Here is a 22,961-nt window from a genome sequence, read left to right as displayed (position 1 = left end):
AATGTCATAAAGGGGCATTAGACTTGGATTATGTTTGACATAGTAAACCTAATATGATGAAGTGGCATTAGATAAAGTAAATGGATTGAAACTCTACATTGTGACACAGAACTAGACCTTCGTGGTCGCCGGTACATATACCATGTTTTAGACATGATGACATTGGACTTGAGGCGGACATTTATGTTTGCTCGCAATTGTGCTCATTCGCACATGCTTGTGAGGGTCGCTCCCCACAAGCCGACACTTCGGAGATAGCCATCGCGACATAAGCTCGCCCGTGTGGGATTAGGCGCCGAAATGGGATGCCGTGGGGAAGGCTCATTCCTAGGGTGGAAATGTTGATTACCACAGGGCTATTAGGCACGGCGCAAGCCGAACTACCCTTGTGTAGGTCCTATATGATTGAAACAAGTTGAACTATAATGCAAAAGTGGACTTTAGAGAACAAGTAGTAAACAATGACATTTTACTAGCTGTGCTTGTGGACATCGTGTCGTTTATACTTATACATATTCATGTTAGAATAGCATTTACACTTATGCAAATCCATGCAAAGTAGAGGCATAGTCATTTATGAGCTTTATTCATGATTAGCATACATGTTGTACATTCTATTTAAATGATTAAACTTACTACTTTTGCCTTTTAGCCTAGTGGTGCTTTTTCGCTAAGGTCAGCAATTGCCCACTGGAAACTATTATTTAATAGTTCTGTAGTGGTCCTATCACGTCCCGGGGTCCTTTTTAGTTTGAAAATACAGCAGAAGTGACTAGAATTTTTTTTTTTTTAAAAACCTGACCCTAGGGTATGCCAGATTCGCCACAAATACAAAGATTCCACTGTTCACACGAACAGAGTCTCCCCTGTATTTGCACGGCGTCGCACAAGTACAAGATGTAAAGCAGGATACAACCACAATTAAATGAATACACAAATCATCATACATTCAATATCCATACACCATTCACCATAGGTTCATAAACATAGATCTGAATATAAATCCACAACTATCAGTTAAAACGTTTCCTACCCGAAAACTTATTTTGAAATACTAAGTCAAGAAAATCACGATAAAACTCTTTTGAAAGCTGTTTCCCACACGGAAACCTTTTCTTTTGAAAACACGCTACCACGAGGGGTAGAAAATCTTTCCTTTTTACAAAAATTCAGAAATCTTTATCTTATTCGGAAAACCAACTGAAATCTTGAATAATTAAACATAATAAAATACTGAACCATATAGATGTCTAAGTCATATCAACAGAAATAACAAAGGTAGTAACTAAACTATACAAACCGGGTCAGAAGTTCTATCGACAGCTATCCACGTGTCTCACGTCTCGTCTCAATCTCACCGCCCGCAATACCTGAAAAATTGTGGGGGAGGTGAGAACATGTAAACATGTCTCCCCTCCCAGTAGGTACCGCAAGCCGATGAAGGCGAGGAGTACTCACCGGATCAGGGAGAGATAAACAAGGTAATGGGCAGATATACTGAATACAGTAGTAATAAACTGAAAGAAAGTAGGAACTATACTGAATAACGGCTACCACTACTGTAACTAGAACAGAAAGCATACATGAATATCTACTATAATAGCAAGACAACTGTAAAGTAAGAACTGTAAGTATGCATGCAACGACTGCTACTATAGACATATGCGTCAACTGGATGTATAGACCAAATATACCCAATCTGAAATCTGCTGCTCTGTTGGTCCGCACCTGAACCTCAAGCCTGTGCCCTGGAGGTCCGCACCGCAAACCTCCTAACAGTACCATTGCCACTCTACCATGCATATAACCCCTCTTGGGCTCATGGGTTGACACATGCAACAACTTTTCAGGAAAAGAACACCCCTTGGTGTGGATCAGACCGCCGGTGTTCATGAAATACGAACGAGTCTCGGGCGGTCAATGCTGATATGCTCAAAGGTCAACCGTCGGCAACCAGCCGACAATTCTGCCCACAGGGCTCACCGACCGTATAGGTCATCAACTGTAAGGAAGCACAAAAACCGACCACTCAGATCAACTAGGATGGAACGACTCTACATCCTCTCAAAAGTATGGAAATACTGCTCGATGGGTCAACTAAAGTATAGATGCAAGAACCAACCAATAGATCACAGGAATGTATCACTATAATCTGGAACTACTGTCAACCACTAGCCGACAATCCTACCCCTCAGGGTACACCGACCTCAACGGTCATCGGACAACAGAAGTCAAAGAACCAACCAGCCAGGTCACTGATACGAGGTACAAGAAACCACCAACCAGGTCACCAATACGAAGTACGAGAATCGACCAACCAGGTCACTAATATGAAGTACAAGAAACCACCAACCAGATCACCAATACGAAATACGAGAATCGACCTACCCGGTCACTAATACGAAGTACGAGAATCGACCAACCAGGTTACTAATATGAAGTACGAGGATCGACCAACCCGGTCATAGGTATCACAAATAGATAGACTACTCTACTCCTACACCTGATACTAAGCATGGGAACATCTAAGTAGAGTGTAATGTAAACAATAGAGGTGCAAAGCTCAACATATAATATATACATGGATAATAACAAAAGAGCAAGGGTAAGAAACCATCACCGAGCCTGCACCAATGTACCAACGTCGGATCGAAGTACCCACCCGTACGAATGTCGCGCCTGTCTCCTGACTGCGAAAGAAAGTCAACCGGACCTAAGGAAGGTCCACCAGGTTAGTGTCTAACCCACAACTAATAACCACTAAATCCATAACCCACAAACAAACCCACGGAGATCGGTTTCCCAAACTGATCGCTGTAATACGGCGAAAGTCCCGTAATCGCACGGGGACTCCGCCCGGACCCACGAACTGTCCCGGAACATACCGAGTCGAGCTACGAGTCACTCGCTGCCACTAAACATAAATAATTGTGCATCACGGCAGCGAACACAACTCCTCACGTCGAAACAATTATCGTTGGATAATCGTTTCGATCCGGGTTCCCAGAAGTGTCTAATTCGACACCGGAACCCACCGTCGCTCACCCGTCATTTTCGAACCCTCGAAACGATGCGGGTGACCAGCCAACAAGGCTCAGCGACTACACAATAGCTCACGAGGCACCGTTGGAATAATTTTGAACCGAAAACGCGTTTTGTCGGCGGATTTTGCCGACGAACGCACCGAAAGTCAATTTCCGGTCTTCGCAAAGGTTTGGGGCCTTAGACAATCAGTCCAGAGGTCACCAATTGCCTGTACACGCTGCCCACAGTGACCACGACAAACAACATTGCATAAAAGCCCTCCCGATTACTCGAAATCACATTATTTTATGTGATTTTGGCGCTTTTATGGTCCGTCTACACAAACTAGAAGTCATTCAGCCAAACCGAGACACCTACTGACAGGTCTCGGCGTGCCGGAGGCCGTGCTCACCTTTCGGAGCACTGCCGGCCACTGTGGCACGCGCACGAGCGATGCGAAAATCAATGAAACAGCGCGCACAGCGCTAAGGTCGCATCTAATACACAAACAAGGGCATCTTTAACCATGCCGGAGGTGAACACGATGTTCAGCACGAGTCGTAGATCATCGTGCTCACTTCCCGAGGTGAAGGAGACTTAGGGGGCGTTTGGATTGACGAATCTGTAGATCCAACAAAAGTCAAGTGTAGTGGTGTTTGAGTTTCCCTGAAGTGTGATTATTTTTTTGTTGTTTGTTTTGATGTAACTTATACAGTCTGAAAGTTAAATTCAATTACTTTTTCTGTTTGTTTTGATGTAACTTGGTGCTGGTAAAATTAGTTTTTTGAGTTCCGTTGCTTGTTTTGATGTAAGTAAGTGGATCCTATTATCTCCTAAATATAGTAGTAAATTTACCACTATAAAATTTAACCTATTATATAATTAAAATTTTTATTATTATTTAAAGATAATCCTAATTTATTATAAATAAGATAATTCTAATCCATTATAAAGGAAGTAGAGTTTAGGTTTTACTGTTTAGTTAATTTTTTAGAGGAGGTTGAGTGTGGTGGAAGTCGAGTTCGGCACTTTAGAGGAGGAAGTCGAGAGTAGGTGAAGTGGAGCTTTAACGTAACTTGAGTTACATTATATTTTTCACTTACACCAAAACAAATAACAGAAGTGATGGAACTTGAGTTCCATCACTCCACTTACATCAAAACAAACGGGCCCTTCTCGAATCACCGGAAAGGTGACCGGAAACGTCAGACTATGTGCTGGAACATAAAAACAGCATACCGGAGTCAGGGAGAGCTAGGGTTGGTCGCCGTCGGCCGGACGGCGGGTGGTACGGCCAGGGAAGGGTGCGGCCGGTCAGTGGGGTTCGGAGAACCTGCTGGCCGGCGACAGGAGGCGGCGGATGGTGCGGCGGCTGCGATACAAACCGCCAAGCTGCTCTCGGGTTCAAGGGCGCAGGCGGCAAGGCGGCGGCCGGAAGAGCCCGGGACTGCGACGATCTGTCGTCGGAGGTCGAGGAGGAAGTGGCACGAATGGCGCATGGCAGCGGGGGCACACGGTGGAGGAGTTGGCTCCACCTTGGCCCGCACCAGATCTGGGTGGCCGCAGGATGGAAGAGCGACGGCAGGCAGTGCGCGGGGACGGCGGGGAAGCGCGCCAAAGGTCGCCGGAAGGCGGCGCGGCCAATGGGGAGCGGTGGCCGCATGCGAAACCCGAGCTCGAGCCTGCTCGGTATGGGCTGACCCGAGCTGGCCGCAGCTCGCTGAGCTGGCTCCGGTGGCGCGTGCTGACGGCGGAAATGTCCGGTGACGATGCCGGACGTTGGTCTCGGCCAGAGGATGGTGGCGCTCAGACTTAGATGACTCCTTGAGACCCCCAACCACAACGTGGTGGAGTGGTTGGCCGAGAGGGAGGGAGAGGGTGGTGCGGAAGGGTTTTCCGGTGGCCGGAGAAGCTCGCCGGCAGTCAGGGTGCCCGTACGGCAGGGCAGGGATGAAGCTAACAACGGCTAGGGTTAGTTGGTAGCTGGGTGGACTCGGGTTAGGGTTTCCTTTGTGAAACCCGAGCTAACCTATATATATATATATATATATAGGTGAAAATTGCTGAAAAGTCCTCCATAGCCCACTAATCTCAACTAGGTTCCCTGCCAGTAGGTGAACATTGCGCACAAGCCCCTCGACAATCGAATTCACGCAAAACGGCACATAAAATATAGGGTCTCTTCGCAATTTATCCGTTTTGCCAATTTGACCCCTCAGCGGACTTTTCGCGATTCCCGAAGATCCGTCCGTCAGATTTCCGAACGGATTGCGCCAGCGCGTTCAGCATGGCTGGGGCATCAAATCCAGTATTTTGTTTCATCCGATTTGGTCTTCGATTTGTGATAAAACCAACCCTCTTTGCTTCCACCACATAACCACCTATATTAATATATGTGAAATCAATCAAACCCCTTTTTCCCGACAACCGAGCATCAGAACCCAATTCCGTCAGTGCCATTGGGTTCAGAATAATTGAGCTGTTTGAAACAAGCTATTGGAGTCCTATGTTCGTAGTCCAATACGCACCAGAACCTTTCTCTACTCACTGGCTTATTCGAAAAGCCGGAGTTACTATTCACTTTAAGTCATCGGTCCTGGTCGCGTAACTTCTCCATTCTAGCTCGTTTTCTCTCGAAACTTGACGAGTGCTTATGTAATTAAATTACACACAAAAACATCATCAACAGAGAGTTCAGCTACACTATCAAAATCTCAGTCCTTACAGTTCCAAAGGTTTGGATAGGATTGGCTATAGTTTTAGTGATTGGTCGACACGTCTGGAGAATGTCGGACTAAGTCGGAGTCGTTTCTGCACGAAATGGATGCGGAAATGGACTTAGCGCACTCAAATAAGCAAAACTGGAGTTTTGCCAGATTTGGGCACCCAGAACTGGCCTTGGGTCGCCCAGAAGTTGAGTGCAGAATTTATCTGAACTAGAAGCCAATTCGGGTCCATATTTCGGGCGCCCGGATGTGGGTCCGAAAATTCCCTTTGGAAGTATCGATCGTGTTGACACGTGGCTGGTGGTTGGTGAGGTCCGTCGGAGCCGGATACGGGTGCAGCACACCGCGGGCGTAGAGTTCGAGGAGGAAGCTTTGTGTAGCCTGGAGGATTCAGGTGCCCATAATGTCGGTTCGAGCGCCCGGAAGTGCCCGAGTCTGTAGGGACACCAGATTGCAACAGCTGTTCTTGGGGCTTATTCTACCATTCCAGCACCCTATAAATAGGTGGAGAGTGACCCTGGTGAGCTCTTTTCACTCTCTCTTCACACTAGCACCTCTGATTTCTCCTCCACTCCTCGATTTTCCTCGGATTTCATCCAATCTTTCAATTGGAAGGTGGTGGAGTGCTAATTCTGCAGTTTTTCAGCGACGACCTTCGATGTTTTGGCTCGTGTGCGACGTAGGAAAGTCAGATCGCAATGAAACTTGGTTTGCTGGATTCTAGACTTCCAGAGGAATCCACGAAGCTTAGAATTGCAGATTTTGGTTGAGGTTAGCTTGGTCGATTCCATATTTTTCTGGACTGTTGGTGACTTTGAGTTGAAAATATGATTTTTGGGTTTTTCTGGGTGCTATCTTTGGAGGCAGGGTGTTTTTTGACCTGAGACACATACTCCATCCTACTCCACTAGACTTGAGACCTTCCATACCAGATTTGGATGTGATTAGGTAAGTTTGGACATTGGAGTTGGATTAATTTAGCTTAAGTGCTGAAAATTTGTGTTGATTGCGACATGTTGATGGATTTTAGTGGATTTAGAGGTTCAGATCTGAATTGTGGACCCTTGCTGGCTGAGAAGGAGTTCGGCTGAGTTTCCAACATCTCCGAGATCTTCTTGCTGCCAGGAATTAGCTTTTGAGGTGAGTTTATCATCGGTTTTGTCCCCTAAGTATAATGCATAGTAGACATGTATAATTTCAGCTTTGGTATATCAAGTTTAGCTCGAATTCATGATTAGCTTGTTGTTAAAATTTGAATTTGTAGTATGCTGTAGTAATTAGATAAATTATACATATTGGACTGGGAATTTGACTTAGGAGAAAACCAGCGATTTTACCCTGTCATATACTTAAACTACCAGATTTAGCTCTAGGAGCCGTGGTTTGATTGTATCACTACTGTTTCAGCGCGGTGGGTACCCAGGGTAGTTTAAAATGCATTTACGCTCGTGCTGGGATGCCGAGCTTATTTTTACAGCAAAGTCTAGGCTATTTCAGGTTGTCGGGTGCCGTCGGGGTGGACGGTGGACCCAGATTTCTGTTTTTGTACTCAGATTGTGCCAAGGGAACGTGGGTTTGGTTTCTAGACCTGTTTTGACCCTAGCTACTTGACTTTGGCTTGTTAGAGCTTGATTGAGCTCGACAGAGATACGCTATATACTCGGTTGGGTAGCTCCCACGAGTGCCACTCTGGAGACGGGCGCTGTGCTTTTGCGTTGGTGTCGTTCGTGCAGGTTGGACTTGTTCTTCACAACTTGGTTAGTGTGGAGGTAGCTGTATAGTCGCAACCGGGCGGGACGGGTGTGTTCACAGTCCCAGGGACAGATATGATTACAGTCCTTATTTGAGATTAGGTCTGAGTTGACATTGTTCTACAGAGGGTTAGAGTTAAAGCATGATAGTATAGCGGTATTTAGCTGTAGATTTGTTCTAGTTTTCTTTACTATTCTTGCTTATCCCTGTAGACTTAGTGGGTGGAACGATGAGTTTTAGGGCAGTACCCACTGAGGACTACTTCTTTTTGTAGTAGTTCTCACGCCCAGTTGTTACTACTGTTTTTCAGAGCCGTCGCCTTTAGCTGCTGCTGTTGCTGATCTTGATCGTGGCAAGGGCGTCGCGAGTTAGAGCCCTTCCAGTCGAGTCGCAGAGCTAGAGGAGCACCAGCTACAGGTAGTTGTAGTTTTTGGGTCTTTACATACAGTTGTTGTTATCTTGTCAGAGCGAGTATTTGTGTACCGGATTGCATGTATGTATTGAACGACGATTTTTTTATATATGGTTTATTTTTCCAAGCTGCTCTATATTACTGTTTGTAGTATTGTATGATTACAGGTACTTCTACTTTTTCGCTTCGTATACAGGGGAAATACCTATGTATACGGCGGGTCTGTTAGCGAGCCCGTGAAAATGAGTAATCCGGAGAGTGATAAGTTCTCACGCCCCCTCTTTGGTTGTTTTTCTTACAGAGCCTTCAACTCTAGGAGAGGCTCGGGATCGCGGGAAATGAATCGCCTCGAGCTAGTTAGCGAGGGATTTTATGATAGGTGGTTTTCACCTCTCTTTTGTTTCCATTTTTTTGGAGCGGATGAGAGTTTTTGTACCATGTATGGAGGCCACCATTTTTGGATATTATAGCACTTGTATTTGGCGTTTTATTGTTGTACTACTTTATGTTTATGTTAGTGGATTAGTTCTTTATTTACTTTCTTATTCTAAAATTTAGTTGTTGTATGCTCTGATACTTCTAAATGCTTATTTATTATTATTTTATTTATCGCTTTGTTGTAGACGTCTTATATGTTGTAAGTATATGGCGGGTCCGGGCGTACTTCCACTGGGTCCCAGGGAGTGACATAGATCCTCTGTCACCGCTCGCTTTAGGTCCTCGAATGCGTCGGTGCATTGAGAGGTCCAAACCCACGAGTGGTTTTTCTTCAGCAGATCCGTCAACGGGGCTGCTCTCGCAGAGTAGCCCGCAATGAAGCGCCGGTAGTAGTTGAGGAGCCCAAGGAAAGACCGCAACTTGGACACCGTTGTTGGGGTCTCCCATTCGTAGATGGCTCGCACCTTCCGCTGGTCCATGCGAATCAAGCCTTGGCCTATCCAGTGGCTAAGGATGTGCACCTCTTCCTTTGCAAACATGCACTTCTCCTTCTTGACGAACAGCTGGTTCTCCCGCAGCACTTGGAAGACGGTTCACAAGTGCTCGATGTGCTCCTACAAGGTGTTGTTGTATACCACGATGTCGTCGAGGTACACCACCACAAAGCGATCGAGATAGGGATGGAACAGCTTGTTCATGAGTGTGCAGAAAGTCGTTGGCGCGTTCGTCAAGCGGAACGGCATGACAAGGAACTCATAGGCCCCGTACCTTATCACGCACGTGGTCTTCTCCTCATCTCCTTTCGCAATCTGCACTTGATAGTACCTAGAGCGAAGGTCAAGTTTGGTGAAGTACTTCGCTCCGCCTAATTGGTCGAAGAGATCGGCAACCAAAGGAATAGGGTACTTGTTTTTTACCGTTACCTTGTTGAGCGCTCTGTAATCGATACAAAGCCGCAGGCTTCCGTCGCTCTTCCGCTGGAACAAAACTGGTGCTCCGTAAGGTGCTTTCGACGGTTGAATGAAGCCCGCATCGAGGAACTCCTTCAACTGCTTTTGCAGCTCCTCGAGCTCTGGCGGGGCCCTTCTATATGGCGGCTCCTTACTGGAGCTCGATGGCATGATCCACCTCCCGCCTAGGTGGAGGTTGCTTAGGCAGCTCCTTCGGCATAACATCTTGGAAATCTGCCAAGACCGCTTCAATCTCTACAGGAAGGCCCTCCTTCTCAAGGCCCTCGTCGCTCACCTCGTGGATGGCCGCAAGGTAAATCATCTCGCCACTGTTCACACCCATTCACAACTGTAATGCAGAGAGGATCTGGGTGCTTACCGTTTTCTCCTGGCTCGCTAGGACCATGCAGAGGGCCGCCTCATCCATGATGCTTAAGGCCCCAAGGTGTGGCATCGGAATCGCCTTCGACGAAGCCAAGAAGTCCATACCTAGTATGACTTGAAAGTCGTCGATAGGTGCAGCGGTGAAGTTTGTGGTGCCTCTCCAAGGTACCACTACAATGGCTACGCCCTTGGCCACGTCCGCAACAGATTGCGCCTCAGAGTTGACGGCCTTGATCCTGCTAGCATCCTTCTCAAGGGGAAGGCCAATCCGTTTGGCCTCCACCTCAGCAACAAAGTTGTGAGTGGCTCCTGTATCCACCAATGCTCGTGTGACACTGCTGTTAAGGGTCACATCGATGTACAGAAGCTCTTTGTTGAGGGGCTTGCTACTGCTTGCCAGCCCCTGAATCGCATTGACAAGCCTGAGTGCGCTCATCTTCGTCTATTCTGCATTGCCCTCGCCCTGCTCGGTCTAGACTGCATTCACCTGCTTTTTCTTTGGGCAATCCCTCGCCCAATGGTTCTCGTCGCAGACGTAGCACGTCAATTTCTTCGGCGGCGGCACAGGACCCCTCTCGTGGCCCCTAACGCTCTTTCTGGCCGCGACGTTCTCCTCCACCTTTAGCCTTGCTTGCTTTGGGCGCTTTGGGCGCCTTGTTGCGAGTTGAATCCGCCCGCTCGTACTCGGGCAGTTTTTCCACCAAGGCAATTGCAGAGGCCACGTCCTTGACGTTGCGCCCAACAAGCTCCTTGTTCGCCCAAGGTTGGAGCCCGTCGAGGAAGAAGAATAAGCGATCTTACTCTGCCATGTTGATGATGGACAGCATCAACTTGGAATATTCCTTGACATACTCCTTGAGTGTCCCGGTGTGTGACTTCTCACTAGATTGTTCCCAAGAACTAGCAAAATCGAAATAGCGAAATTCTTCGGTCATCTCCTTCGAGTGATAAGGTGAACATATCATAATAAGGAGGAACCTAAAATTCTAGTTCGTCATGGGTAGGGACACTATTGCCGATCTAATAACTTCTATTCTATAAGAAATGCTGACATGGATAAAAAGGGAAGGGTTCAAATAGCATCTACTAATATCACCGAAAACATTGTGAAAATACTTTTACGAGAAGGTTTTATTGAAAACGTTCGGAAACGGAAAGTCAAAAATCTTTCTTGGTTTCAACTCTGCGACATAGAAAGACTAGAAAAGGAATATATAAAACTAGAACCATTTAAAAGCGTATCAGCCGACCCGGCTTACGAATTTATTCCAACTATCAACGAATTCCTAAGATTTTAGGTGGAATGGGAATTGTAATTCTTTCTACTTCTCGAGGTATAATAACAGATCGAGAAGCTCGACTAGAAAGAATTGGAGGAGAAATTATGTGTTATATATGGTAATCCTCCACCTCTGGTATCCGAATTTGATCTCAAACTTCCTATCCTAAAAGTAAAATTGAGAGGAAAAGTGAGTTATATAACTCTTCCTCCATTAGTTGATACTTCAAGGAGGTTACCTGGAATGAAAGATATTCTTGAGGGTTTAATTACTGAATCACTTCCCAACGGTATGTTCCGGGTCCGTTTAGATAATGAAGATCTAATTCTAGGATATGTTTCAGGGAGGATCCGGCGCAGTTTTATACGGATACTACCGGGAGATAGAGTAAAAATTGAAGCAAGTCGTTATGATTCAACCAGGGGACGTATAATTTATAGACTTCGCAACAAAGATTCGAACGATTAGGTTATTTTTTTAAACATGGGGATACAATTCGAAGTTCAAAAGAAATTCAAGAGACTTTTTTTCTTCCAAGAAGTTGATTCTGAATTAAGGTAAGGAATAAATAATATGAAAATAAGGGTCGTCAAATTTGTGAAAAATGTCGACTGATTCGTGGGCGCGGACGAATTTTAGTGATTTGTTCCAATCCGAAACATAAACAGAGACAAGGGTAATCTTTCTAAAAAAGAACTTGACTTTCTAAAATAAGTACCATATGTAAAAAAAGAAGTAAAGGATCCTCATGAAATGGATATCTCCGTATCTTTTCTTTTTGTATATTTCTGACTCATAAATATGAGATGATAAAATATGATAAAAGCTATACCAAGAATTGTTTCACGTAGGAATGGGCGTACCTTTCATGAAGAAGTTTTGCCTGCGTGCAAACTACCTACCCCTTTTCAAAAGAAGGTCGATTTCAATCTCAACAAAGAAAGAACTTAAATAAAATGAAAGCAAGATTGCTTGTTGTCCTATTACTCTTTTTGCCTGCCTCGTGGAGCTTTGGAAAGGTGAGAATTAGAAGAAAGTAACTCTCGGAAACTCTTATTGGATGAGAGAGAGTCAATATGATATTGGCGTGGGTTCTACCAACGAAACGAAGAACTTTTTTTTTTTGTCTTTATCATTCGAAACCCTATTAGTATTAGTAAGCGGGCCCACACCCAGACTCTGACTTCAATGGTGGGAACAACCTCAGCACTCCGGCGTGAACATGAACAAGAGTTCTCTTAAAAAATTCATGTATGATAGTGGTCGATCCCTCGGGAGTGACATTCCTTACTTTTTATTTTGTTCACGTGGTGATCTTCTATCTTTCCAAGAGTACTACCCTGTACGTAGTCTATGTCTGGGGAGACAGGTGCGGTAGAGAGGTCCCCCACTTCGATTCCCGTCCCGTTAGCATCTCCGATCCGAGAGTTGGGATGACTCCGTTAGGTCTTTTCGGTCCGGAGCCGGACTGTAATGGACCTACAACCCTTGCTTGTGGACCAGCTGCAGAGCTAACCTTTGTTCTATTGGTTTGGTGCTTGCTACCAAGATGATTTCTTTATGCCCATCAAAGGACCTCGAGATGCTAATCCACGAAAAACGATACGAGAAATGCGAAAGAATAGCCGTCGAAGTTGCTTTCTCGCAAAATACTCGACGTGCTCGGGGTAGAACTACGCCTTGAGCTCGCACACAAAGTTCTCCCACGTCTTCAAGCTGCATTGGCCCTTATCGGCCTCTGTAGGATGCCGATGCCACCACAGCATCGCGTCGTCAGCAAGATACATGGACGCAGCCTGGACTTTCTCCTCCTCGTCGTCCAGCCGCAACGCCTTAAGTAGCGCTCCATGTGCTACAGAAAATTGTCGATCTCCTTCTCATCGCGGGTACCCCTAAAATTTTGAGGCTCAGGGAGATGTACCTTCGAAGCGGACTCTCTTTGGAGTTCATGGCCACGCGCCACCGCTTTTTCATGGATCGTCACTCTCGTCTTGAGGTCCTCGACCTCGTCGACTCGAGTGACTAGCTTCTCGATCAAGTTCTTTCGCTTCTCATCACGACGACTCATATTGCCCTGGAGCTTTTCAAGTTCGCTTCGGAAGGTCGCCATGGCAGTAACGACGCTTTCCTCCATGCTGCGGACATCTTCGTTAAATGAGTTAAAGGAATTAGCCATTTCGGTATACCTTTCACCCATTTTTGCTATTATGTCCTCCAACAGCGCAAGGTGGTCCTCCAACGGCGCAGAATTCGTTCGCAAAGCCCGTGCAGCGCCCACCTTTCTTCGCAGAGATGGACAAGCCTTTGTCCCTGTTGCAAGCCCAGACCTTCGTGTCCTACGACTAAATATGCAAAGGGAGGAAACAAGAGAAAGAGGCAGAGGTTCTCTCAAAAAGCTAAGTACTCCACTACTTAGAAAAAGAGATTACAACATACAAACACACTTTCTCCTGTGTGTTTTGGCCTTAGCCAACCACACTATTTATAGGCCTAATGATATATTGAACCTAGCCACATCACTCACCCACTAGCCTACTCATAATGAGCCCTCATAATAGCCAAAAGCCCAAGAGTCACATCATAACTCATGGAAGTTTTGTAACCCTTGAGTTTTCCACAGCGGGTTGGGTTTGGGTCTCCTTGACAACCAGATTCAACCCGTTTCGCTAGTTGAGTTGGGCCACGGACCGGGCTGCCACAAAATTATTCTAAGTCCCTGACACAAGGCTCTATTTAGCCATACGCCCCTAAGGAGACTTCACATCAAGAGCTATTTATAAAGCTGCACCAAAATGTACCCCAATCCTATATATTTAGGATTTCTACTCCAATAAATATTTAAATCTTAATTGATTTATCTACAATAAATTTAAATATTTATCCTAATCTAGTTAGATTCATACTCTAATTAATATTTAAATCTTAATTTGTCTCCAACAGATTTAAATATTAATTCTAATCTAATTAGGATTTAACTACAAATAAAACCAAATCCTAACATTCTCCACCTTGCTTGGATTTTTAGTCTTCAATCGCTACGTGGAGCTCACCATGCAACAGTGTTTAAAAAGGCGCGCCTGAGGCGCGCGCCTCAGTGCCTAGGCGCGATGCGCGGGCCTCAGCGCCTCAGCAATAGCGAGGCGAGGCGCTATTGCTGAGGCGCAGGCCTAGGCCCTGAGGCGGGCACCTCAGGTGAGGCGCGAGGCTCACATTAGGCGCGCGCCTCAGCATATTAAATATTTTTTGGAGTTTGGATTAAGATTTTTGGGTTGTTGGGTTTCGGGTATAAATTTTATGTTTTAACCCAATAAGCTTAGTAAAAGATTCTAAAAGAAACATAAAAAAAAAACCCTAGAAATCATCTACCGCCCTATTTTTCTACGGCCCTCCTCTCCTTCTACCGCCCTCTTCTCCCTCCCTTTTCTCTGTCCCTGGGCAACTTGCCCTCCTCTCCTTCTACCGCAACAGGAAGAAGCAAAGAGGAGCAGCGATCAGCACTCAGCAAGCATCCATTGTCAAGAGCAGCATCAGTTTTTTTATTTGCAGCAGCACTGCATCAGCAAAAACAGGAGTAGCGGCAGAAAAAAAGCAAGAACAAGCAGCAATCAAGTATTGTCTCTATACTCTAATATTTTTCCTTTGAATCTGTTTTTTAGTTATTTTTTTCAGGATTTGATGTATTTTTGAGATTTTTCTTTTTTTTTTCCCATATGTTTTTGCTTTTTTTTGTTTCGATTGCATATTTCTTTATCCAGTTTTTTTGTTTTGAACTTGTTTTTAGTTATTATTTATAGGATTTGATTCCTTGTTTTTTTTATCCAGTTTTCTTTATCCAGTTTTTTGTTTTGAACTTGTTTTGAACATGCTGATGGTATTTTTCCTTATCATGTCCTGTTGCTAGCATAGTATTTGTTACATTTTTCCATAGCTTTTTAGTATGGATTTTTTATTTTCAAGTTTATTACAGATTCTAAAAGTATTGAAGCAATGTTGACAGCCTATATTATTCATAGTGACTGAAAATGAATCAAATGATTCATTAATTATGTTTCCTACTTTCTTGCAACAATTTCTTGCCAAAGCATGAATTTACTCGCTTAGAGCATATATTTGCAGGTGGTCATGTTGTTAATTTGTTATGTATTTTATTTTTGATTTATTGTAGATTGATTGAATGGATAATGAAGGATACAAAAAGGATTCTGCATGGAAATATGCACGTTTAAAAGATCCCGGCAATAGAAATGATGTAATATGTAATTTTTGTGAAAAAATAACAAAAGGAGGCATTTATAGCGCCAAACAGCATATTATTGGTGGCTTTCGAAATGCAAAAGGATGCCCAAAATGTCCGCCTCATGTCCGCGAGGAAATTAAGGAGTTTATGGTTAAGAAAGAAGCGGCAAAGGAGAGAAATCCTTTGATGACTGATTTTGATGAAGTAGAGGGCTTAGGTGATGAGGAGGATGAAGATGATACTGATGAATTTAAAAATCTTGGAAAAAGAGGTCGAAGTAGTGGGAGTGTTGGAAGTAGTAAGTCAGTAGCTAAAAAACGTAGTCAAAAGGGTCCTTTAGATGTATATTTCGCTCGTGACACGGAGAAGGTGTGAAAGGAAGGAAAGCTAAAGCAAACCACAATAAATAATGCATGTAAAAAGGAATTGAGAGAGAAAGCTTGTAGAGACTTTGCCCGATGGATGTATGACGCTGGGATACCTTTTAACGCCGTTAATTATGATAGTTTTCAAGTAGCAATCGAGTCCATTGGGCAATATGGTTGTGGAATGAAACCACCAACCGCTAATGAGTTATGAGTTCCTTTTTTGAGGAAGGAGGTTGACAAGACAAGAAATGCTTTGAAGTCTCATGAAGAGGAATGGGCGAGGACTGGTTGCTCTTTAATGTCAAATGCATGGAAGGATAGGAGAGAAAGACCCTTAATAAATTTTCTTGTGAACTCTCCGATCGGTACGGTGTTTCTTGGATCTTTTGATGCTTCTAATTATGTTAAAAATGGAGAAAAAATGTTTGAATTATTGGACAATATGGTAGATGCTATTGGGGAAGTAAATATTGTTCAAGTTGTTACTGATAATGAATCGGCTAATGTAGTAGCCGGTAAGATTTCTATCTTTTAGTTTATGACTTTTTTTTTTAATACTTTGTGAGTAATATTTACATAACTAATAGCCATATTCTTTCTTTCATTAATTTTTTTTTAGGGAGGTTGTTAGAAGCAATGAGACCAAATTGTTTGGACTCCTTGTGCTGCCCATTGTGGTGATTTGATGCTCGAGGATATTGGAAAGATGCCGGTAGTACAAAGAACCATAAAAAGAGCCGTGACTTTGAATAGCTATATTTATAATAGCACAGGTGTGGTGAATATGATGAGACATTTCACGGGCCAAAGGGAGTTGCTTAGGCCTGGCATAACAAGATTTGCCACTGCTTTTCTCACCCTTCAACGCCTACACCGTCAGAAACATAACTTGAGGAAGATGTTTACATCTGAAGATTGGATCAAGAGCAAGTGGGGAAAACAACAATCGAGCAAAAGAATTACTACCATAGTAATGATGCCCACGTTTTGGACCAACATAATATATATCCTTAAAGTTTTCGGTCCACTTGTTCGTGTTCTAAGATTAGTTGATGGTGAGAAGCGACCTTCAATGGGATACATCTATGAGGCCATGGATAGAGCAAAGGAAGCCATTGCAAAATCATTCAATGAGAAGGAGGATAAATATAATGAAGTTTTCAAAATAATTGATAAGAGGTGGGAATGTCAACTCCATCGCCCATTGCATGCCGTTGGTTTTTATTTGAATCCCGCGTTTTTTTACTCAAATCCAAATATTGAGCAAGATGAAGAGGTTATGTCGGGGCTATACAAGACACTGCAATGATTGGTTCCAAGTATTGAGGAACAAGATAAAATAAGTGACCAATTAAGCGTAGATCGTAGAGCATCCGGCCTCTTTGGACATGACTAGCAATCCGGCATAGAAATTCAAAGTCACCAGGTATACCGCATACTATTACTTGGATATTATTAGTTTTTTTAATTCTTAATTTCTAAATTCTAATAGAATTACAGAAAGCAAAATTTAATAATTAATTTATTATTTTATTTTATGAATCTATGTCAACAGCTGAGTGGTGGAGATCATACGGATCTTCTACACCGAACTTACAAAAATTTGCCGTTCGAATTCTTAGTCTCACTTGTAGTGCATCTGGGTGTGAACGAAATTGGAGTGTGTTTGAACACGTAAGTTGTAAAATGAATGCATAGGATGCTAAGTTCATATGATTTATTTTCTTATACTACAAATAATATGCTTATTCATTGTCATATTTTTTTTGCAGCTTCATAGCAAAAAAAGAAATAGGCTTGCGCAACAACGCTTGAATGATTTGGTATATGTTAAATATAATAGAGCACTCATGCGTCGATACAATTTGCGTGATACCATTGATCCCATTGTACTAAATGATGTTGACGATAGCAATGAATGGTTGACTGGAGTGATGGATAGTGATGGAGAGGACGATAATGAGAAAGGACTTGTTTGGGAAGATGATACTTTGACATAGGTGATGTCGCTAAAGCTGCCGGGGTTAATGAGCCTAGCCATCATACGCGGTTTACATTGTCAATGAAAGGCCTTGAAAAAGGAAAAAGAATTGAAAAGGGAAAGGAAATAGAAAAAGGAAAGGGAATTAAAAAACGAAAGGATAAGTTGTCGTCATCTCGACTGTCTTTATCCGTCGATGAAGAGCCAGATTGGGTTGATTTTGAAGATACAGAAGAAGAAGAGGATATTGGGAATGAACAATCTGAAGAAGAAGAAGAAGATTATAATGATGCAAATGAAGAGGATGAGGATGGGGACGAGGATGATACTTGAAGAATGACCAAATGAAAACATTTGCACCACAATCACTTTTATGTTTTAACTTAAAAGTTGAAATATGTTTTTTTTAACTTGAGAACCTATATGCATGTGTTTTCTTTACTTTTTGATAGTTATTTTATTTTTATATGGTTATTTTGGAGTTTTTTTTAATGTGGAATATCAAATTAAATTAGATTTAGTAAATGTGCGCCTTGCCTTCTTGAGGCTCGCGCCTCGCCGTGCGCCTCGTGCCTAGGCTCCAGAAAGGTCTTGCGCCTTTTTGCGCTTCGCGCCTTTTCAAACACTGCCATGCAAGCTCCATCTTGACCTTATCTCCTCCGCTTGAAGTCGTCGCATCCGCCGCTATGCCTTGAGCGACTGCACCTCCGTAAACTTTTGGAACCCAAACCGTTTTCGATCCCGTTCTAGCTGTGCTCCCATTCAAAACGTACAAGTTCCCATGCTTGTTCGCCTCGCACACGACGTGATCTTGCTTTCGAACCCTCATAACTCCACCTGAAACTGAAAAATCGGAACCTTTCGAGTCCAACACGCCTAACGAGATCAAATTCCGCTTCAAATCAGGAAACATGCTGCACACTTGTTAGCATCCTCACGACGCAATCGTGCATTCGAATTTTTACCATGCCGACTCCCAAAACTTTGCACGCCGTCCCGTTCCCCATCAGAGCCTTTACACCCTTAATTGCCTTATAGGCGGCAAAAAACTCCTTTTCCGGACAAACGTGAAAGGAACATGCCAAATCGAGTACCCACGCATCATTCGAAATTTTTGCACCTCTGGTCGCCGCATATAGCACATCAAAATAGATCATCTCTGACTTTGCCGCTTGTGCTATTGCTGATACCGTCTCATCTTGATTCACGACAATTTTCTCTTTCTGTCGCTTTAACTCGTTCAGATCATTCTGAAGTTTTCGACAATTGCGCTTGATATGCCTTTTCCTGTGACAGTAGAAATACTCCACCTCAGATAGTGGCTCCTTCTGTCGATCTCCGGCCGCCGATGTTGTCATATCCTTCTTCGCTCTCACCACCAAAGCAGTATCCCGGCTCTGTGTGCCGGACTCCTGAGTCATCTTCCGCATATCGTTCGAGAGAAGCGCTGCCGTTACCGCTTCTACGCTTATGGTCTCCTTTCCATAAAGCAACATGGTCACCAGATACTCATATATCACCGGTAGCGAAGATAGTAAAATCAGCGCCTTATCTTCGTCATTCAGATTGATTTCGATGCTAGTCAACTGGGCCACCACCTTGTTGAACTTGTTAAGATGCTTATGGAGGCTCGCCGCTTTCTGCATCCGCAACGTAAACAGTCACTGCTTCAAATACAATCTGTTCGTCAGGGATTTGACCATGTATAGATCTTCCAGTTTCTTCCACAATTTCGCTGGTGTCGTCTCGCCGGCTATATTGTAAAGAATCTCATCTGCTAATGATAGATGAAGTGTACTTAACGCCTTTTGCTCCATCTTCGTCCATGCTGCATCCGTGACCTCCGCCGGCTTTGCCTCCTTTCCGTTCAACGTCTCGTGCAACTCTTGCTGTACGAGGATTGCCCGTACTTTAATCTACAACAATCCGAAATTATTTTTACCATCAAACTTCTTAATTTCGAATTTTGTGGCCATCTCCATCGATCTCTCCCGCAAATTGGTAACTTTAAGCTCTGATACCAATTGTTGGGAATTCGGTACTCGCTCCGGTACCGAATTTTGAGAATCTGCAACCCGCTGCGATACCGACTGCTGTGGATTCGATACCGATTGTTGGGATTCCGCAACGGGCACGTCAAATGAGGTTTTTAATATAAACCCGTCTCCTCAGCAAAAGCTGACATAATCACAAAAGAGAGAAAACACCAAATAGGAAATATGCTGGTAAAATAAGATTTATTAAATAAGAGAAGATTACAGCTAACTCCTCTTCTGTAACAGAGTAGTTACAACCTTAGCCCTCTTTTTGAATTTCTCCTACGTTTCTCTCGTCTTCTATAAACCAACAAAGAAAACAAACTCTCCTCGTGCACCCGTGCACTAGGTGCACTCAACACATGACTAACTCTTTCTCTCTCTCTCGGTACGGTATTTATAAAGCTCCACCAAAACGTACCCCAATCCTATATATTTAAAATTCTTACTCCAATAAATATTTAAATCTTAATTGATTTATCTCAAATAAATTTATATATTTAACCTAATCTAGTTAGATTCATACTCTAATTAATATTTAAATCTTTATTTATCTCTAACAAATTTAAACATTAATTATAATCCAATTAGAATTAAACTATAAATCTAACCAAATTGTGACAAGAAAAGCTCATATTTCTGCGTAAAAATCAATAAAAGCTTCCGTAAATATCAATAAAAACTTTGGCTATCATTTCCTCACAAGCCTATAAATAGCCATACTAGTGGAAAGTTAACCCATGCACTTAATTTAATGCTACAAAATTACATATCATCAAAATTTTCCCTATGTGACAAATGATACAAGTATAAGGAACGCCGTGAATTAGAATTTAGATAATATTAATTGTTGACTATTGATTTAGGATACATTATATTTTTCTGCTAAATGATTAGTAGAAACTTCAAATTAAGTATTATTGTATAATATTCTCTAGCTTCGTTGGTTTCTTAAATAACTTGTATACTTTTAAGTAAATTGAGATCTAAATTGCTTGTCTTTTTTACTTCTAGTTTTTGAAAGATTGACCAGAGTCACTGATCGACAAATAGTATCAGAGTAGATCATAGATTCGAAGGTTCGATTGCTGCATTCTGCAATAAATGCAAGTGCTAGCAGTGAGAATTGTTGGCAACGAAGGATGGATGCATTAGATGCGAGCAGTAAGCAGAAGGAAAAAAAAAACTTTTCTAGTTAGAAATTATATTCCGAAATATTTTTGGAAAACCAAAACACACCCTTTGAATTTTAGATTATTTAATTATTTCACGGAGCTGAAGGTAGAGTATTTGGTTGCGGAAGAAGCCTACATTTGTTGGTTATTCACTATTGGTCGACCCGGAAATTTGTAGTACCAACTAACTGTAGTACCTGTTTGGATGCATTTAATATTTTGTTCAGACCAACTGTCCCTAGAGCAAGTGGCAAAGGGTTTGGTGGTTGGTACCCCAGACCCAAGTTCGAATCCTAGTTGATTCACATTTCCAGCTAAGTTTATTTCTAAATGAAATAAACGAAGCGGGTAGCGTGCTACCTATTTCTCAAAAAAAAAAAAAAATTGTTCAGTAATATTCTCGACTTATTTGAGAAATTTGTAGATTTGGTAGATACAAAGTGCATGTGATCAAATATTTAGAGTGAGATATCATATTCAATCTTTAATTTATTTTTTCATAATAAAATAATTAATTCGTAAGTGAAATATGTTATTTTACCAAAGCATGAATAGTAAGAATTTTTAAAGAAATAGATATCAAACTGCATGGTGACAATTACACTAGAAAAGACTTATACGGAATAAATTATCCTTAAATAACTTATTCTCATATCCAAACAGAGTCCTAGAGATGTTTTATAACTTAATTTGTAATTTCTTTTTTTTTAAAAAAAATTTATTTGAGATGACGATCGATAAAATACAGAATAATAATTGGCATAATATTTTTAATAGAGAAACAATTGAGAGAAGAGGTTAATCAAAGATAAATAGACTTTTTTTTAATCTAGTTTGAAAACAGAGATAGAAACAAGAGGGCATAAAAGTATTGCCACAAAAAAAAAAGAAAAAAGAAAAACAAAACCAAAGAAACTGAAAACAAAACAAAACATAGAAAAAAACAAAAATGCGTTTTGCTGTCAACTTGGAAACTTGTTTTAGAATGTCGCCGCTGCCAGCTGCCACTGCATGCATGTGTGAAGTCGGCATGACTATGACATTTTGGAAAAGGAAGTCAGCTGTTCGGAGTGCAAGAACAGATAGGGGTGGAAACGAGCCGAGCTTGAGCGAGCCTATCTCAGCTCAAATTAGGCTTGAAATTAATTTCGAGTCTAAATTTAAGCTCAAGCTTGGTTTGAAATTAATTCGAGCGGAGCTCGAGCGAGCCTAATTTCGAGTCGAGCGAGCTCGAGCCCTAAACGAGCCGCTTGAAATTCTCATCTTCATACAATTAATAATTTAATTTGTATAGAATATTATTTACAATTTGATACAAAAATATGTCTAATAGTTCAAAATACAAAATAATTATATGAAATATGGTATTATAATATGAAGAAAAATAACTTATGAGTTGAATATCTAATCTTTTTAGCCTCACATGTCTTCTCCTCCGCCTTCAATCTCCATATTATGCCTTTTTATTTATGCGGCCAAAAAATAAATAAATTATATAGGTAAATATTGGATTAAACTATCCAATCATATATAACTAAAATCAAAATTTTATACAAACAATAATTTTTTACTTTAAAAATATTCTGTATATTTTTTCAAGCACACAATTAATGACAAGATAGGCAACAGCGGGCGCGTGCTATTATTCGATAACTTGAAAGACTTCAGGCTTGGCCACTTAGGGTGAGAGACAGAGAAAAAGATAGAGAGAAAGAGATTAGAAATTTAAAGCTATGTGAAAGAAAAAAAGAAAAGGAGAAAGTATAAATTTAGTAAAATTTTGCTATTTTGTTTGTCTATTGAGTTTGTTTTTATGGACCAACAATATTGGTCCAATTTTAACTAAACTCAGATTACTCACTCAGTTTATATATAATTAAAATACATTATATTTATATATTTTTTAATACATATATATTCGAGCTTTTCGAGCCTAATTCAAGCAAGCCGAGTAATACTCAAGATCGGCTTGAAATGAATTTCGATCTTTTTCTTTTGTTCAAGCTTGGCTCATTTAATTTCGAGTCGAGCTCGAGCGAGCCAAATATCGAGTCGAACGCGAGTCGAATGCGAGCCGGCTTGCTCATTTGCCAGCCCTATTGATGTCTACAACATCCTTTTATGATTTCTTAGTTAAGTACGAGATTGGAATCAGGTTTGTTTGCATCTTGCTTCAGATATTAATCTGGCTTATTATA

General features: G+C 42.1%; 1 protein-coding gene across 1 annotated transcript; it reads left to right on the top strand.

Moving 5' to 3' along the window:
* LOC109723400 (glutamic acid-rich protein-like) lies at window positions 15,351-17,885 on the top strand. Its single transcript, XM_020251745.1, has 5 exons — window positions 15,351-15,572; window positions 15,804-16,086; window positions 16,621-16,750; window positions 17,415-17,544; window positions 17,712-17,885. The coding sequence occupies exons 1-5, from the start codon at window positions 15,351-15,353 to the stop codon at window positions 17,883-17,885; spliced, it is 939 nt and encodes a 312-aa protein (XP_020107334.1).

Source organism: Ananas comosus, linkage group 17 (genome assembly GCF_001540865.1).
Source record: "Ananas comosus cultivar F153 linkage group 17, ASM154086v1, whole genome shotgun sequence".
In the NCBI taxonomy this organism is placed as follows: Eukaryota; Viridiplantae; Streptophyta; class Magnoliopsida; order Poales; family Bromeliaceae; genus Ananas; species Ananas comosus.
Note: the sequence above shows the minus strand (reverse complement) of the source record. Positions and strands in the feature narration are given on the sequence as shown.

Bases quoted from the DNA above. Each gene is read 5' to 3' on its own strand.
- LOC109723400 (XM_020251745.1), top strand. From the start codon at position 15,351: ATGGTTAAGAAAGAAGCGGCAAAGGAGAGAAATCCTTTGATGACTGAT. The intron at 15,573-15,803 runs GTGTGAAAGGAA...TTGAGGAAGGAG, and splicing joins TCGCTCGTGACACGGAGAAG to GTTGACAAGACAAGAAATGC. The intron at 17,545-17,711 runs GTTTGGGAAGAT...AAAAAACGAAAG, and splicing joins ACGATAATGAGAAAGGACTT to GATAAGTTGTCGTCATCTCG.